At 42.8% G+C, this 18,094-nt stretch overlaps 1 protein-coding gene and 1 long non-coding RNA gene across 2 annotated transcripts in view; one reads left to right on the forward strand and one right to left on the reverse strand.

The window, feature by feature from the left end:
- Nucleotides 1–18,094, forward strand: part of LOC139753724 (uncharacterized) — a 105,551-nt gene that overhangs the window by 34,422 nt on the left and 53,035 nt on the right. The window contains exon 2 of the long non-coding RNA XR_011713755.1: nt 997–1,156. This is a non-coding gene — a long non-coding RNA (uncharacterized lncRNA). The remainder of the gene's footprint in view (nt 1–996; nt 1,157–18,094) is intronic.
- LOC139753723 (15-hydroxyprostaglandin dehydrogenase [NAD(+)]-like) overlaps nt 1–18,094 on the reverse strand; it is a 63,944-nt gene that overhangs the window by 27,457 nt on the left and 18,393 nt on the right. Inside the window, exons 2-3 of the mRNA XM_071670472.1 lie at nt 17,858–17,913; nt 11,504–11,615 (exon numbers count right to left, since the gene is read on the reverse strand). Coding sequence (XP_071526573.1) covers nt 11,504–11,615; nt 17,858–17,913 — 168 coding nt within the window. The remainder of the gene's footprint in view (nt 1–11,503; nt 11,616–17,857; nt 17,914–18,094) is intronic.

The raw sequence follows: 18,094 nt of genomic DNA on the forward strand, positions 1-18,094 counted from the left end.
CTCCTTTCGAGTGAGTGCTGACGAGGCTTTACTCCTGATGATGATACAGCATCTGTTGCCCTCAGACGTACCTTGTTACGAGCAAAATGACTTTCACCTTCATCAGTATCCAAGATGTCCCTTATCTTGCTTATGAGCGAAAGTTTAGAATTATTTCGAACTTTGTTTTCGTTCTTTCATGCTTTACTTGTGTCGACCGTGTTGGAGCTAAACACTCTTTTCATTGGTGTCGAACTTTCGGCTCTTCTAAGTTCAGCTTCATTGTTTGGTTACTTCAGTTGTGTGCCTCCTACCGTAGCTACCTCTGATGTTTTACTGTATTATCAGTTTACTTCTGTCATACGATATTCCTTGCTACTGAAAATTTGGTTGTCGTTAAAATCCATATTTCCTTCGGTTTGGGCGTGAAGTTAAGTACGTGGTTGACTGATGTGGTCAGTGCATATGGGTACGTACATGAGTACTGGTTTGGATTCGTTTTGTTTGTTTCTGTAGGCTGTGGGACGTGGCTGACACACTATGGTTAACATTTCCCTTGGGTTTTATTTCTTTTTTATTTTTACGGCAAGAGCGGCTACTTTATTGTACACTTCTACCCATCCTGTGGTCGGGATGACGCAAAGGAGGATAAAGAATGCACAAAAGGTCCAGGTCCAGGGCCACACTGACTGGAATACATTATAGGTTACTTAATGAGAATGGTGTTAACAAGGATTGGGCTGCACAATGTGTTATTCGGAAGTTTACAGTTGTTGAATAAGACAATAATTGGATTACGTGTCGAGATATACAACAAACGAAGTATTTACAGTATATAAAGTTATGATACTTTTCAAGTATCCGAGGTAGAACATAATTATGATGAATTGCTTGCACATATCTTGGAATGGGTAAGAGTACTTACTGAGCTCATTGATCTTACAAAAGTAAATTCTGCAGTGTGTAGTAATAGCTTTGTTGGCAAAGTTTACCAGTGGATTTGTTCATTATCAACAGGAGGGGACAAACTACACTCAACAGTTTCGGCTGAACCTGTTCCTCTACTAGCCTTCGCGCCTCTACCAGGATGTCCGTCGTTATGATTCTAAGAACGCAAGCCATGATTGGTTGGAGAAGACGGGAGTGGACAACATGCTGGCCCAGCATGATGAAAGAGGTAAGTTTTTTTTTTTTTTTTTGTAACTACTCTCTTTCTTATCCTTCAATAGTAGTTCACAGTAACAAGCTGATGAAACGTAAGTAAAGATATGGATTATTTCTGACTGCAACATATGCATTATGGTGTATGCATAGTAGTTTCCTGACGCACTACACATATTGCAGTATCTGGCATTGCTTCTTTATCGATCATCCATCACATATATTTTCTTTTATATGTGAGGATATTCAGGTCTTACTCTTCTGGTAAGCCTTGTCCTTGCCCAACCAATCCTTTAGGCCTACAAGCCGCGGCCTCCCAAACAGCCAGAAAGAAAATAAACACCCCGGCAGCTTAGTGGGAGACCGACCGTCTTGTGGGGGGTGTAAACGTTTGCTTACAAAACATTCGTTGAGTTACTGGTGGAGTCCTTTTGTGTGCATGTCTACTGACGGTTTATTGAGGACCACAGGAGAGATCACATGTGATGCTTACGTTTTCATGAGGTTTGATGATCCCGACCCGTTATGTTATCTATACGAGTCTTGTGTGTCAGGATGTCTAAGTAGATTGACTTGACATATCTAGGTTAACCTCATCATCAGGTCAAGAGCAGGCTTTGTTGTCTGATACATCCACCTTATTCTGCATCGTGCAATTTATAAGGGTGTCTGTTGGATTTTTTACATGAATTGATCTTTCTTCCCCAGCTTCAAGGGGATGCATTATGGCATCACTTATCATCCACCTACATTCATTGTGATGAGAGTTGGGGCATTGTGATGAGAGTTGGGCGCAAGCAAGTGCACTCTCTGAGTCGCAGATAGCCAGCTACAGTATTGGTTCTCATCAGTTCACGTTGCGTTGTGCTGGCCCAGTTTTGTTGTCAGCTGTGAACATACACTCATGATCATGAATTCAATAAAACTCAAGGCACACACCCAGCTGGGCAGTGATGCTTGATGAAGGCCTTTACCTTGTGTAACTTCTGTCGAGCGTAGTCACAACTGTTATTAGTGGTTTCCAGAATCATCTGGTAGTTTATTTTCATACGAATTAGTTAAGCCTTAACGTACTTCTCGTTCGTTCCTCTGAGGGGTTATTTCAGGCCTGAATATTGTGAAAATGGATTTTGAATTGCTATTCGGTCTGAATTTCGAAATTGAAAAAAGTGTCCAAAACAGGAACATTCTCTGGGAAATTGTTATTTTCTGTTCCAGAGGCATTTTCACGAGTCTGGAATCATTTGTAAAACTATATTCTTTTATATATATAATTATTGGTCTTTAGCATTCGTAATGGTTGTATTGGTTATATTCAGTATGTTAACATTTTGCAAACAACTATATATATATATATATATATATATATATATATATATATATATATATATATATATATATATATATATATATATATTTGATTGCCTTTCTAGTAAGGTAGCAAAAGGAACAGGTTGAAAGGCTTCATTCGCTCACATCCATACCCTAGTTGTCATGTGTAACGTACCAAAACCACAGCTCACTAGCCACACAATCAGGCCCCACAGTCCTTCCCGTGGTTTACCCTGGCCGCTTCACTGGCTCATTTCATTGACAGTACGTCGGCCCCTATATACTACTTAAGTTCAGGCCCTAATCACTCAAGATCTTTTTCACTCCATCTTTCCATCTCTAGCTTGGTCTACTTCTCTATGTTCTGTCCGCTTCTGATATATTCACTATGTCAACCTCCCTCTCAGTCATTATCTCCATATTTCCAAACATTTCATCACACCCTCTTAGGCTCACACAACCACTATAATTCTATTACCACATCTCTTATTTATCTATTTTTTTTTTCACTTTCTCGATCAAACCACCTCACACTACATAGTGTCCTCAGACATTTAATTTCCAAACACGTCCACCCTCGTCCGCACATCCTCATCTGTAGCCCATGCCTCGCATTCACATACCATTGTTGGGACAAATATAGCTTCAAACATACCCATTTTTCCCCTCCCAGACAACGACCTCTCTACATCCACGAAAACCACCTTTCAGAACCGTCACTCCCTCACCCATACTCTGACTCACTTCCGCTCTCATGGTTCCATTCAGCCGCCATGTCCACTCCCAGGTTTAGAACAGTTCAATTCTTTAAATTTTTCTCGTTTCTTACTCACACCCCAACTCAACTGTCCCTCAACGCTGCTGAACCTAATAACTTCGCTTTTATTCACATTTCCTGTCAACTTTGTCCTTTCACACACTCTTACTCACTCAGTCACTAATTTCAGCCCAAGCTACGCCATCCAGTCTATCGGTCAAACCCTTGGGGGAGCATGAACACCTGGGTTGACTATGGACCGGCTACCATGACCTCAGTTCGAACTCTGGGCACGAACCCCGGGCGTTCCTTGCATTCGTCACAGTGAATGACGTTAAACGCGACATCACGGAGTAGGTGTGCTTTTATGGTTTTTCGTGGCCTCGGGACGGAGGTGGGAACGATGCTGGACACCTACAGGGGTGCCTAGTGACAACACTAGGATCCCGTTCCTTTATCAAGGAATAAATTATTGAAATTGAATTGAATTGCTGGACACTACGGCCCCTGTGTTGTGAACACTGCACTGTCTTCACTCCTACCACCCTTTTTTTTTTTTTTGGGGGGGGGGGGACTTTTCGCACAAACATTACGCTGATGAACAGATATCTTATCTTTAATTGTTGGTTCTGAAAACAAACACACACACACACACACACAGACTCGATACATTGAAAGGTTGAAGGCTACGCAACACCTTTAGAGGAGAGGAGACGGATGACCTTTAAGTTTCTGAATCCAATGGATGATGTTCACTGTAAACAGTTCATCACGAGGTGCAGCTACCACAGTTACCAGAGGCCATGATCACGAGGTGCAGCCACCACAGTTACCAGAGGCCATGATCACGAGATAAGACAAGAGATGGTTAAGAAGGATGAGAAGAAATACTGGGTTAATGTAAAGATAATGGATGGTTGGAATAGCCGAAACAAGGACACAGTGAATACCGGCAACTTACGAATATAGAATTACACACACACAAACACACACACACACACACACACACACACACACACACACACACACACACACATATGACTATGAGTCAGCGGTGGCCAGCCCCTGGTCGGGCCCTCATGGATTCCAATCCTTGGTGTGGCAGTCGGCCTACACCCAACCTAGGTGTTCATCATTCTTTTTGGAACTGGTTGATAAATGGGTACCAGGCTTCAGCTGGTGTGTGTGTGTGTGTGTGTGTGTGCATATATGGGAATGGATACTGTATCACACACACACGAACACACACACACACACACACACACACACACACACACACACACATCTAAGTATATCTATGAATTACTAAAAAGAATGCAGCTGTGTGTAAATAAAAGCAAAGTAATTTCTCATTGTAACCGTCAGCGTCAGTTGTTGTGAGATGTAATTTAAATTCTCTTCAGGACTGATGCTGTTTTTAGAGCCAACGAGCTTCATTACCATCATTATCCTCGATCTGGGTGACAATGTAAGATCTTTAGCACCGCCAGAACCAAGAAAAGTACAGATCTTAAAGGGAGGACATTGAAATTAGCCAAACCAGTTGTGCCCATCTTGTTATGAATCACAAACAAAGCCAAGCAGTCAAGTTTTTTTTTTAAGTTTTAGATTGGATTGTAAATCAGGCTTGGATGCAGGTAAGGGGAAGTACACCAAGACCAGTCCGTTGTGACTGAGAACCACAAGGAAAAGACGAGAGGGGCAAATGAAGATCACAAGAGAACGAACATTTGAACGTTGTGATTGAGAAAAAGAAAAGGTCAAAAGTTAACACAACTAGAGGAGAAAAAAGAAACCTAGGAATCAGTACGATGCTCAAAGATGGTGTCATGGGAGAGAGAGGAACTTAGGCATTAACATGGAATTAGATATTAGAGTAAATGATCATGAACGCAAATTTGCATCGGGTAAGGGTGTTCAAGAGGCTGCGCACGGAAGGAAAGAAGGTACAGTAAATAAAGAGCTGGAAAAGTCTGGAAGGGGCTATTCCAGGTGTCCGAGAGAACGTTGAACCAGAAGAAATCGGTACGAAAACCACTGAATATTGTGGTGCAGAGAAGCTGTGAAGGATCAGTGGCTGGGGTTGGTCAACAGACCCAGAACATGATGCATGATGCAGTGGCACACGAACCTGGGGATATTGGAAAAGAAGTGCTCAAGTGAGAGAAGTTGTGGATATATTGATATAAACTGTTGGAGACAAAGACTACCAGGACAGTTTATAGTCCACTATATGAAAAGTGGAGAGAAGTGCAGTGCATACGTGATCAGGGCTTATGTTAGCAAAAAGGGGAGATTACAGAGAAAGCCAGGCACACAGAGGCTGACGAATCCAAACCAATGGACCAAGCCTCAAAGAGGGGGTTACCAAAGTTTGAGAGATTGGCAGACCAGGAGGCTGATAGACGTAATTTTTTTTTTTATTGTTTTTGGACTGGATAATGACCTCTCCCCACCCCGAGAGCAAAGGGATAAAGAAAGAAAAGAGAAGCTCGTTAAAAGATTACTGGAGGCTGGAGGAATTACCCTGGGAAACAACGTCTGCGGTAAAAGAAGTGATGGTTGTAATCAAGGCTTGAGGGGAGGACCAATTATGACCACGTTTGCTTACGAATCGTCCTAACCAGGAGGTACTCAGGATGAGAGGGGCTAATACGCCATCACTGCTAGATCTTATCTTTACACACACTAGCATGGATATTGAGGATATCATATGTGATAACATATATGATCGCTTGGAAAAATTGATCACGTAATGCTTTACTTGCGCGTTCAATGAGGGAGAAGATATAATCGTTGAAACTACACAAAGTAATTATTAATTTGGTAAAATGGAAACGAATTCAGTCGCCAGGAAGCTGAGAATTATGGTGAAAGGTTGTGTGAGGTCTATGATTGAGTGTCTCTAGCCTCAAATACAGAGGATAGGTTAAGAATGAGGAAGGAATGGTTCATCAAAAGATGTCAAAATGCAAAGGTTCTTCGAGATGTACGCTGACAACGATGCAGTCAGCAAGCATTTGTAAGGTGAAAGAGAGCAAGGAAAGTTTCGTAACTTTATATCTCGTAATGGTCACCTAATCACCATCAGATGTATAATGTACGAGCCATGAAATTAGCCATGTAAAATTCCCTGTACCGTGTAGACAGACTTTACTTATGTGCTTATCCAAAGAGTCGAAGTATCCCGCTCTACCTTCATTTTGAACTCTTTTGTGATTGTTGTTACTATGACCCCCAGTTTTGTAATTCCTCAATTGTGTATTTTCAGCCAGAATTTGATAAACCGAGCTTTTCTTTTAACCGATGTTCATACATTATTTACACACACACACACACACACACACACACACACACACCTCGTCCAACAACTAGATGGGGGTCGGACGTGTGTCATTGGCGCTCTCGAGCCGCTGGAAGTCAAATGGCGACCTGAACAACTCCCCCCTTCCCAGATGGATACTTAGATTATGCATGTTTGCATCCACCATCTTTACACAAGGTTTTATTCTTTCAGTGAATTTAGATGTGAGAGATACATATCAAATCAACCAGTGACTCAGTAAGTGTTTGTGGAGGGGCCTGCGCTCGCAGCTGCGGTCGCGAAGTATAAACACCATAACACTGACACACACTGCGACTAGTGGCGTAACGAACCAGAGACTCAGTCGGAATCGTGGGTGCGATCGCCCAAAATACACTGACAGATACCAGCTGCAGCGCGATCCTTTCCATGACACCCCTGTCACCGAGATCTTCTCTCGCCCTAACCTCCGCTTACGTACTTTGATCACGGAAATCATGTTGCACTAACCAGTGCTCGTACAGACAGATACAAGAATATGTTTATACCTCGTGGATGTCATAAACAGTTTGTGAACATGTGCTCAGCTGAGCAAGCAAATAGCGTAGCATTCCCATAGTTATGTTTATGTCAACTACTGTATTACTGTTGCGCAACCAACAGGAAAATATTCATCACTTAGATTTTCATCGTTAAGTATATAACTAGTGCCAACCACAGTATTACTACAATTCTACCAGCAGGAAACTTTTCATCACTTAAATGTTCAACTAACCATCATTGAATGCATAATGTATAAACCATAGAATTTGCTCTGTAAAACCTCCTGTATTGTGTAGACATACCTCTCTCATGTGCTTAACCAAAGCGTAGACGTATCCAGCCCCATCTTATCTTCAGTTCTTTTGTGATTAACTAACTAGTTAGTGTTATGACATTTCCCCCTTCCCCCAGTTCTGTAGTTCCCCCAGCTGTATGTTTTCAGTCCCACGGCTGCCAGAATCCAACCATCCGGTCTCTCTATAGATTTTGAAAAGTTGCATCATAGTAGAGATGGCTTATAGAGATAGGGTACCCACGAATGTAAAAGTCTCTTTCCCGTGTTGTACAAAAAAGTAATTACTCACATATTTGCGCTCACGTCTCACACACAATACTTAACAACACATAAGTCACATAATTCGTTATTCCTAACTCCAGATTTTCCCTGTGGTAAGCGCTACACGTTAGTCCCCGCTCAATTGCAAAATGTTGTTGTAGGTACTCGAAAGTAGGTAGGTACTCTCTTAGCGTAGCTTATCCAGGTTTTAATGGGTACAATTTCAAAAAAGAAATGTCTTGGGAAAACCTTTAAAGGGTTTATATTGAGTGTTGGATTCTCATTATAGAGGGACGGCGTTGTGGTGCTGTACCATGATTGGGCCTTAGATTGTGCGTAAGCCTCCACTCGCTGGCAGCTACCAAGATCTTACTGTGAGACTGTCTGACCTGTTTACCTAGGCCTGAGGGGAACTGTTTACGTGTCTAGGGGGAGGGGGAAGTAACATGAGTATACAGTTATGACATGTTTCTTGTATACACGTGTGGCTAGAACTCGTGTACACATGTACGTATTACCTTATGTTTACACGTTCTGCAGAACGTACACAGATGTGGCAAGATATGTATACACAGTCTTACCTGCGAATGTAGAACAGGTTTCGGGAGAGCCTAGTGTTGCATGTTCATAATTAAATGCAATTGGTAAGTTCTCCAACATCATCAGTCTGTATATGAAGGCTACACGAACCAGTTTCTTGCAAGTTGTTATAATGGATTTAGAGCCAGTCCTTTTTTTGCCAAGTTGGAACAAAAAAAAATGCTATTGTGGTGATGTGCCTAAGTTAGTGGGACTAGCTATCTTGTTTGTTTAAGTCAATTAAAACGGAGTGCCACTGATGGACATGGTCTGCAGAGTGTACATCAAGTTCGATGATGGATGGGTTGTTTTAAGCTGTCTGCGAGGGTTTTGAGGGCCACACTTTACCCAGCGAGGCAACAAAGCAGGCGCTGTTTTCTTTCTGATACGCTTCACATATTTCAATTCACGAGGCACTAATCTGCTCCCCAGTACGCTTCATGGTGGCTAATCATGACGGGTGTTGCAACAGCCACCACTGGGCCGGCCCTCACAGTGAATCGACCCAACCCCCTGGCCCGTCCTCCCACTAAACCAGTCCACTTAGTGGTGAAGCCACAACCCACCTCTTAATTTCGCTCGGCTTGGTTCCCTGCATTATATTTCCACCCTCTCTCAGTGGGGCCTTTGTCGATATAGGCAACACGCTACACAAGGATAGCTTTAAGTGAAAAGTGGAATGAAAATACTGGATAAATGTCATTTCACGGTCTGGTATCACGGGCTTTGGAAAACAGGATGAGATTCCATTTGTGTGGGAGGCGTCTGTTGTAGCAGCGTGCACCGCCCATGTCAACAGCACTCTAAGGCCTCTGGCATCAAGTAGCTTGAAGGGATTGGGTTCCTTCTGTCTTTTAAGAATTAACTGGTCTTCCTCTTGCTCCTCCCTTTTTGTAACAGTCTCCGGTCCTTCCCTCCCCTCATCTTCGAACACCCAAGGCCCTCCCATCCCCATGGTTTGTGCGCCTACCCTTCCAGTCTCCCGTTATCTTGTTCCATCCAGACCTTCCCTCCTCCATAGCCTGTGCTTCTTCCTTGTCTCCCAACATCATGTAGCACACTAGACGCATCTTCCTCCATGGTTTGTGCTCTCTCCCTCCCTCCTTTACATCATCGTATAGTCTCGGTCCTTCTTCCTCCATAGTCTCGGTCCTTCCTCCTCCATAGTCTGTGTTCCCTCCTTCCCTACATCTTGTATCATCCCAGGCCATCCCTCGTTCATGGTCTACCAGTCCCTTTCCACATCCCACTATTCGCCCATTTTGGTCCTGGAGCTTACGTAATTACGTATTTGTAATTACCTGTATGTACTATAAGGGGGTTCAGTTTTGCAATCGTGAGGGCCCCAATCTCTTGAATATTTTGTATCATACAACTTTTTGTATTTTGTCTACAATTACCTTTTTTTTTCGTTCAGTATATTCTTATTTACCGCCCACTGTTATACTATAAAAGTACGTCTTCATATCTTTCTTAACAAGTTGTATTTGTTTAATATCATGTTTTCGTCTGGTTATCCTATTCCTACATCGCTCAAAGAGGAGTTCATTGTCTACTTCATCGATCTGTTGCGGGAAATGTTTTCTTTCTTAGCGAGTAAATTTACGGCCTCTAAGCCTTGCCCTGTGATTCACCAATTCTAATTTTGGTGCAATCTTTGTTGCCTCCGCTGGATCCTCTTTTTCATCTTTTTTGTATTTGTTTATTTGCCTTATGTAGGATGTAAGCATCTTGCCTAATACTTCCTCATCCACGCACTTGAACGCTCTTTTAATATTTGGCAGGTGATAATCTGTCTCCAGCAGCTTATATCCCGCAAGATAGTATTCAAATCAGGGCCTTATTTCACTGTATCCCGTCTTCATTACTTTACATTTGCCCGGGTTAAATTTCATGAGCCATATACCAGACCAAGTATGTAGTTTGACCAGGTCCCTTTGTAGATGGATGCAGTCCTCCTCGATTTTTACATCCCTCCTGACCCTGACAGTGTGTGTGTGTGTGTGTGTGTGTGTGTGTGTGTGTGTTAATCAGGTTGTGACAGAGCTGTTAGGGTAGAAGTATATTTATAACCACATGTATACACGTTTCGTCATATAACAAGAGTGAAAAGCAGGCAAACTTGCCCCTTAATCCACTAGCTGTTTCATAGGCCGAGAGTCGCTACTCGGGCGACTACATAAAAGAGCCTCAACCAGACAGACTGGCGCGGGGCCCTCAGCGTGGATAGGGGACCTGGGTGTTAATGCGGCACCAGCGGGGTCACCACCATACACAGTGATCCTCCTCCTTGACCCACACTCTCACATCTTCTCCCTCTCCATTGCTTCCTTGCATAATCGTACTAAACAGGATTACATAATCATTTTATTACACATCTCTTAATAGAGTGTAATTTAGACTGCTACGATGCCGTGTGTGTGTGTGTGTGTGTGTGTGTGTTGGAGGGGGAGAGGGGCACGCTCTTGGGTACGATAGTTTTGAGAGGTCGTACAAGTGCGAAAATCTCGTTTTTCCTGAGTTTATCCCAGGGCCTAATGGCGGCCTGAGGAGAGGCTTAGATAATTTGAAGGTCCTGTGGCCGGGAGGGGGAAGAAGGTGGAGCGGTAGCTGAAAAGGAGAGTATCCTACTTTCTCTAAATCATCTGAGGGGTCCAATGGCCTGCCTAGGGGAGCCCTGAACATGAGGAGTTCCAACTTAAGATTATCCCAGGGTCGAATGGTTTACGGGAGCCCTGACAGCAGCATGGGAGGGGGAAAAAAAAAATATTATATTGGCGATGAGAAATGTAGACATTTTTATAGATACGTAGTAGATGATTGTGGTTCTCGGGATCACACATTCAACAGCCAAGGTTACAAATCTGTCCACTTCTCCCCCCTCTGCTCGGTTGCATGAATTAACCCCAGACCACTCGTCTATGGCAGCCAAGCGTTGTAGCTGGCAGACCAGTGGTGTTAGGTTACACGTTCCTCCTCAGGCGAGGATATAAGTCTGGCATATCCTTCGTATTTACGATGAAATTATCCGAAATTTGGAATTCTCAAAGCCTGAATGATTTCATCTAGAAATATACACTCACGTATGTATAATTTCGGGACATTTTTTCGAGAGATCTGCTACAGAGGAAGAAAGTGAGGGAGAAAGGCGACAGATCTTCTGTACGCGACTGGAATTACATGAATATCTTACACACACACACACACACACACACACACACACACACACACACACACACACAGACCGGTCTTAGAAAACGGGCACAGTCCTCCCGCGCTACTGACTACTGACCTTAGCTCCCCGGGCGAGGAGCGTCTCTGCGAAGCACCGCCCGAGCCCCCGAGCAGATCCCGTGATGAGCACCACGCTGCCCTTGATCTCCATGCCGCCTCCGCCAACACCCCTGTGGGCATCCGGCACACTGTTACGACTATGTTGTCTGACATGGCGGGAGCACAGTGTGATATGGAGGTACACGCACACTGCTAAATGGGGGTACACTGTTATATAGCTATGGTTACTTAAGAGATTACACAGTGTTACATAGGGGTAAACAGTGTTATATAGAGGTACACAGTGTTAAATGGAGGTACACTGTTATGTAGTTGTAGTTACTTGAGGGTATACAGTGTTACATAGAAGTAGACAACGTTATATATGGTACACAGTGCTGAATGGGGGTACACTATTATATAGCTGTAGTGTTGTTACTTATGGGGTTACACAAGTGTCACTTAGGGGTAAACAGCGTTTTATATTAGTACATAGTGTTACATGGGGTATACGATGTTACATAGTAGGACACAGGACTAAATGATGGTATAAACAGTGTTAAATAGTGTTACAGAGAGGTACACAGTGTTATATGGTGGTACACAGTGTTGTATAGAGTACACAGTGTTATATAGGGTACATAATGTTATATATTGGTACACAGTATTAAGTGGGGGTAAAGTGTTTTATAGAGGTACACAGTGATACATAGGGATACACAGTGTTATATGGCAGTACAGTAAGCGTTGTATAGCGGTACACAGTTTATACGGTGGTACACTAAGCGTTGTGTAGCGGTACACAGTGTTATATGGTGGTGCGTCGTGGTACACAATGTTATATGGTGGTGTATAGCGGTACACAGTGTTATGTGGTAGTACACTAAGCATTGTATAGCGGTACACAGTGTTGTATGTTGTTACACTAAGCGTTGTATAGCGGTACATAGCGTTATATGGTAGTTCACTTAGCGTTGTATAGCGGTACACAGTGTTATATGGTGGTGTATAGCGGTACACAGTGTTATATGGTAGGACACTAAGCGTTGTATAGCGGTACATAGTGTTATATAGCGGTGTATAGCGGTACACAGTGTTATAGTACACTAAGCGTTGTATAGCGGTACACAGTGATACATAGGGGTACATTGTGTTGTGTGGTAGTACACTAAGTGTTGTATAGCGGTACACAGTGTTAAATGGTGGTAAACTAAGTGTCGTATAGTAGTACACAGCGTTATATGGTAGTACACTAAGCGTTGTTACATGATGGTACACAAGTGTTGCATTGGGGTATAGGGGTACTCACTATTTTATGGCGGTACGTAGTGTTATAGATTAGTACACATGTTTATATGACTAGTACACATGTTTATATGATGGTGCACAATGTTACACAGAAGTAATGTTACATGGGGTACACAGTATCCCAAAGGGCACACGATGTTACATAGTTGTAGTGTTGTATGGGGATGCACAATGTCACAGTGTTACTGTTATATGATGATACAAAATCGGTTTTACATGGAGTACGCGATGTTACGTATTAGTAAAGTGTTACTTGGAGGTACATGATATTACATTGTGATACAGTATTGCGTGGGGTACAAAATGTTACATAGGAGTGCAGTGTTACTTGGAGGTATCTGACGTTACATAGTAGTACACTGTTACTTGGGGGTAAATGATGTTATATAGTGATACAGTATTACGTGGGGTAGTCGATGTTACATTGTGTTACATTGTTCCTTGGGGGGTTACAATATGTTATGTAAGACAGTGTTACACTGTGGTATTGCTCCGGAAGCTTGTTTTGCAACTTCGCCAAAACATTATAAATGAACAGAGAAGGAGGCCAGGTGAGGATATTCCCTCAAAGGCCCAGTCCTCTGTTCTTAACGCTGCCTCGCTAATGCGGGAAACGGGGAATAGTTTGAAAGCAGTGAAAAGTTTTTATCGAGGATGTAAGGCATGTGTACGTGTAGGAAGAGAGGAAAGTGATTGGTTCTCAGTGAATGTAGGTTTGCGGCAGGGGTGTGTGATGTCTCCATGGTTGTTTAATTTGTTTATGGATGGGGTTGTTAGGGAGGTAAATGCAAGAGTTTTGGAAAGAGGGGCAAGTATGAAGTCTGTTGGGGATGAGAGAGCTTGGGAAGTGAGTCAGTTGTTGTTCGCTGATGATACAGCGCTGGTGGCTGATTCATGTGAGAAACTGCAGAAGCTGGTGACTGAGTTTGGTAAAGTGTGTGGAAGAAGAAAGTTAAGAGTAAATGTGAATAAGAGCAAGGTTATTAGGTACAGTAGGGTTGAGGGTCAAGTCAATTGGGAGGTGAGTTTGAATGGAGAAAAACTGGAGGAAGTGAAGTGTTTTAGATATCTGGGAGTGGATCTGGCAGCGGATGGAACCATGGAAGCGGAAGTGGATCATAGGGTGGGGGAGGGGGCGAAAATTCTGGGGGCCTTGAAGAATGTGTGGAAGTCGAGAACATTATCTCGGAAAGCAAAAATGGGTATGTTTGAAGGAATAGTGGTTCCAACAATGTTGTATGGTTGCGAGGCTTGGGCTATGGATAGAGTTGTGCGCAGGAGGATGGATGTGCTGGAAATGAGATGTTTGAGGACAATGTGTGGTGTGAGGTGGTTTGATCGAGTGAGTAACGTAAGGGTAAGAGAGATGTGTGGAAATAAAAAGAGCGTGGTTGAGAGAGCAGAAGAGGGTGTTTTGAAGTGGTTTGGGCACATGGAGAGAATGAGTGAGGAAAGATTGACCAAGAGGATATATGTGTCGGAGGTGGAGGGAACGAGGAGAAGAGGGAGACCAAATTGGAGGTGGAAAGATGGAGTGAAAAAGATTTTGTGTGATCGGGGCCTGAACATGCAGGAGGGTGAAAGGAGGGCAAGGAATAGAGTGAATTGGAGCGATGTGGTATACCGGGGTTGACGTGCTGTCAGTGGATTGAATCAAGGCATGTGAAGCGTCTGGGGTAAACCATGGAAAGCTGTGTAGGTATGTATATTTGCGTGTGTGGATGTATGTATATACATGTGTATGGGGGGGGGTTGGGCCATTTCTTTCGTCTGTTTCCTTGCGCTACCTCGCAAACGCGGGAGACCGACAAAGTATAAAAAAAAAAAAAAAAAAAATATATATATATATATATATATATATATATATATATATATATATATATATATATATATTGGTACACGCTGTTATTAAGCGTTAGTGTTACGGTTTATAACGGGTGTTACATGGTTCACAATGTCACCTGTGTTACTACTTCACGTACCGCAGGATGAATGGTGTTTTATTGTGTTCTAGTGATTCGTTATGTAGGTTTGTTTTTCTAGAGTGGTTCCTCGTGCTGAGCTGGTTTTGTGTTCCACAGTGGTGCGTGGGGCTGTCCTGGTGTTACCTTGTTATAGAGGTTGTATAATAAGCGCACAGACCACTTCTGAGCTGCATAAGATGTTACGGTAGTTTTACTGGGTGTTACTGTGGTGTTAATGGGTGTTACGGTAGTTTCAGTAGGCGTTACGGCAGCTTTACAATCTTTAATACTTTTTGGAGAGGGATAACGTTAGGCTACTTTCATTGGAGGCAGATTTACCGTCTTTCTCCTAGATGCCTGTTTTTGTGTCACACTGCGTTTCAGCCATGCTAAAACAGGATGTCGTGTCAATAGAGAGATCTGTACTTAGTGACATGTGATATACACTTATACAGCACCAAGATAGTAATGAACTAATGACAGAGTCACTGCATAGTACAGAAAAATGATTACAGTCATTAGTGTTACTAGAGTACATGCTCTTTTACCTAGGGGTAATTATTATATAATGGTACATATCATGCTAGTCAGGCAGGGTAAATGGGGGAAAAGAAAACGAAGTTACTTTGATGTTCAGCTGACCACGGGTTTGATGTTGGAATTGCGCTTCGTCCTGTGACTGCGTCTCGTAAGAGATGTACAGTTTCATCCCTTGAGCTCAACTACTTATTTTTATTATAAGTATAACCCCTTCCTTCCCTTGAGCATGAGAGTACGACCCTTGGCTATGATGGCCTGGGTTTCAAGCAAACCCGTTTTATGGCTATCACGCTTCAAGGGTCGCACTGTCGTTTTAAAGGAGCGAGTTTCAGTTGTTGTTCCAGTTGGATGGGCGTTTGGATCACCGGTCATGGGTATGAGTTAGTATAATGTATTGAAAACGATTATTTTCAGTATTTTATAGGAATTCATCAAAATTGAAGTCATATGGCAAAGAGGAATGAAGACAAAATGAATAATATATTGAAAGTAATAACTATTTTCATATTCAGCCGTTTTGACTCACTTGACACAGTCGTGTAACTTAACCCAGTGGGAGCGAGTCAGGTATCCATCCGTTGGGTTGTCTATCCTTCATTACAGACAGCTGTGCTCTACCCCATCTAACTCGGGGATATTTTAATTGATTTTTTTTTTCTTGGAATACCTTTAGATATACTTTTAAAACAACACCTTCGTTGATTTGGGCAAAATCTCTCTTACATCAGTACGCGAAAGACGAAAGACACGCCTGTAGATTTCATTCAGCGACCTTGATACCAACTGCGCATGTAAACAACAGAGGGCGGCGCGGCCTGTTGAACACAAGGCGCCAAAGCCGCTGACTGAAGTACACGCATTTCTACACCAATGTCACTCATAATATCACTGTTGCATTTCAAGACAAACAAAGGATAAGATAACTCGTACAGGTCTCTGTTTGTGTATCGGACTGATTCATATCTTTCTGAACCATCGTGATAAAACCCAGCTGTTCGTAAGGTCAGACAGACTGTGAGATTGTCACAGTGTACAGTGTGCTACTGGGCGGTGGGGTCACAGGAACCGCTGTGGCAGAATCCATGTTAGTAAAACAGATGGTTCCCACAGTGGCTGAAACTCCACGTGAGACAACGTGCTTCCAGGTCCACGCCGCCGTGACCCTGTGGGGTAAGCGTTTGTGTAGTACCTCTACGTTAGCAGAAGCGCACCTTAAAAGCCTAGACGGCGGCGGGCCAATGAGAAGTTGCGACTTCTCCACCTCACCCACCCCCAAATCCTCCACTGCTTACTAAGTTGCATCGGGGAACCTGTTTAGACCTGGTGGCTTGCATTAATATTGCTTGCAGTTCAAATATGCTAGACGCTGAAGGTTATGCGATCTATCACCATCCAGTTGGGTACGAAACGCCTTCCGATGTCTCCATTTTCTATTTTCCAAATGTTTCGCTGTAGCTTAGTATATCGTATGGAAAAAGAAGTCGGATAACGGTAACTACTTATAGATTCATAGGTTCGGGAAACAAGAGAAATTAGATGATAGAAAAATACAGTATTGCCATCCATCTCTGGCGTGTTCGTGAAAGAGTATGATTGTCTCCTAAAGGTTGTATCTGTCTGTCTGTCTGTTTGGTTATCATCCTCGCTCACCTGTGATTAGTTCTTCTCACTGGTACTACTGCTAGTCTGGTTGTGTTACTGCAGCTGGCCTGCTTGTGTTACTACAGCTGGCCTGGTTGTGTTACTGCAGCTGGTTTGGTTGTGTTACCATGGCTGGCAATAAATCATGAAGGTACTAAACATATTCCTCACATTCCTATGTACGTATAGTGATTGAGGATGAATATAGATATGATTGAGAGTATTAGTTTACTGAGAAAAGGCATAAAGTCCGTCTCATATCTGTGAATACACAAGTGGTTTTCCTTAAATCCCTCGTGCCATATGCACTGAGTAGCACGTTGAATTATTCCATAGTTTAATTTAATCTAAGAAATAAGAGGAAGGGATAACGTAGTTTGGAATATTCAGGATTCATTATATTATTCACCAAGAGATACTGTAAGCAACTCGTGAAAGCAAAGAGCATCCTTCACCAGGGAAATATGAGTGAAGAAGGTGAATTGGCTTCGTCATTCCACAGGCGTAAAACCAGTAGTGTCCACCTTCACCACCACCACATTAATTACACTTAGGAGCCAACTCAGAGGCCGTTCGATACTTGTGATATTCCTCCAAGCTTGAACGACAGTAGGACGTGATCTCGTCCCGTTGTTCTCCATGAAGATGATAGCACAAGAACAGCTTTGAAAGCAATTACTCATAAGTAAAAACTAAAGATAACATCTTGCAAGAGACTTTGCCGCGTTTGTTATTCTTTAAGCTTGTCCCTGTGGTTTATTATATATAGTAAAAAAATAATAAAAAGATGCTGCTGTTATTGAAGCCAGGGCAGGAGGAGCAAAACAACACCGCTTCAGTGAGGCAAATTCATGAAAGGGAGTTACCACCTTTTGTTATTCACCATGCGGGGAGCGCCTGGAAAAAATGTAGCAACTTGCCTTTTGTCTTGGGGCTGGTCCTCCTTGTTGGAAGATGATCCGAAACAGTTTCCCATCTGTGACGAAATGCCAGCATTAGCAAACGAGAGGTGAACTTAGCTAAGGGTTTGCACGGGAATACCGACATGAAGGATATCTTTTCGCTTCTCACCCTTGTGATACTGACTGGGAGAGGAAGAAGGGGTGCAGATGAGCATTAGGGTTATATATATATATATATATATATATATATATATA

This window comes from Panulirus ornatus, chromosome 15 (genome assembly GCF_036320965.1).
Source record: "Panulirus ornatus isolate Po-2019 chromosome 15, ASM3632096v1, whole genome shotgun sequence".
Taxonomy (NCBI): domain Eukaryota; kingdom Metazoa; phylum Arthropoda; class Malacostraca; order Decapoda; family Palinuridae; genus Panulirus; species Panulirus ornatus.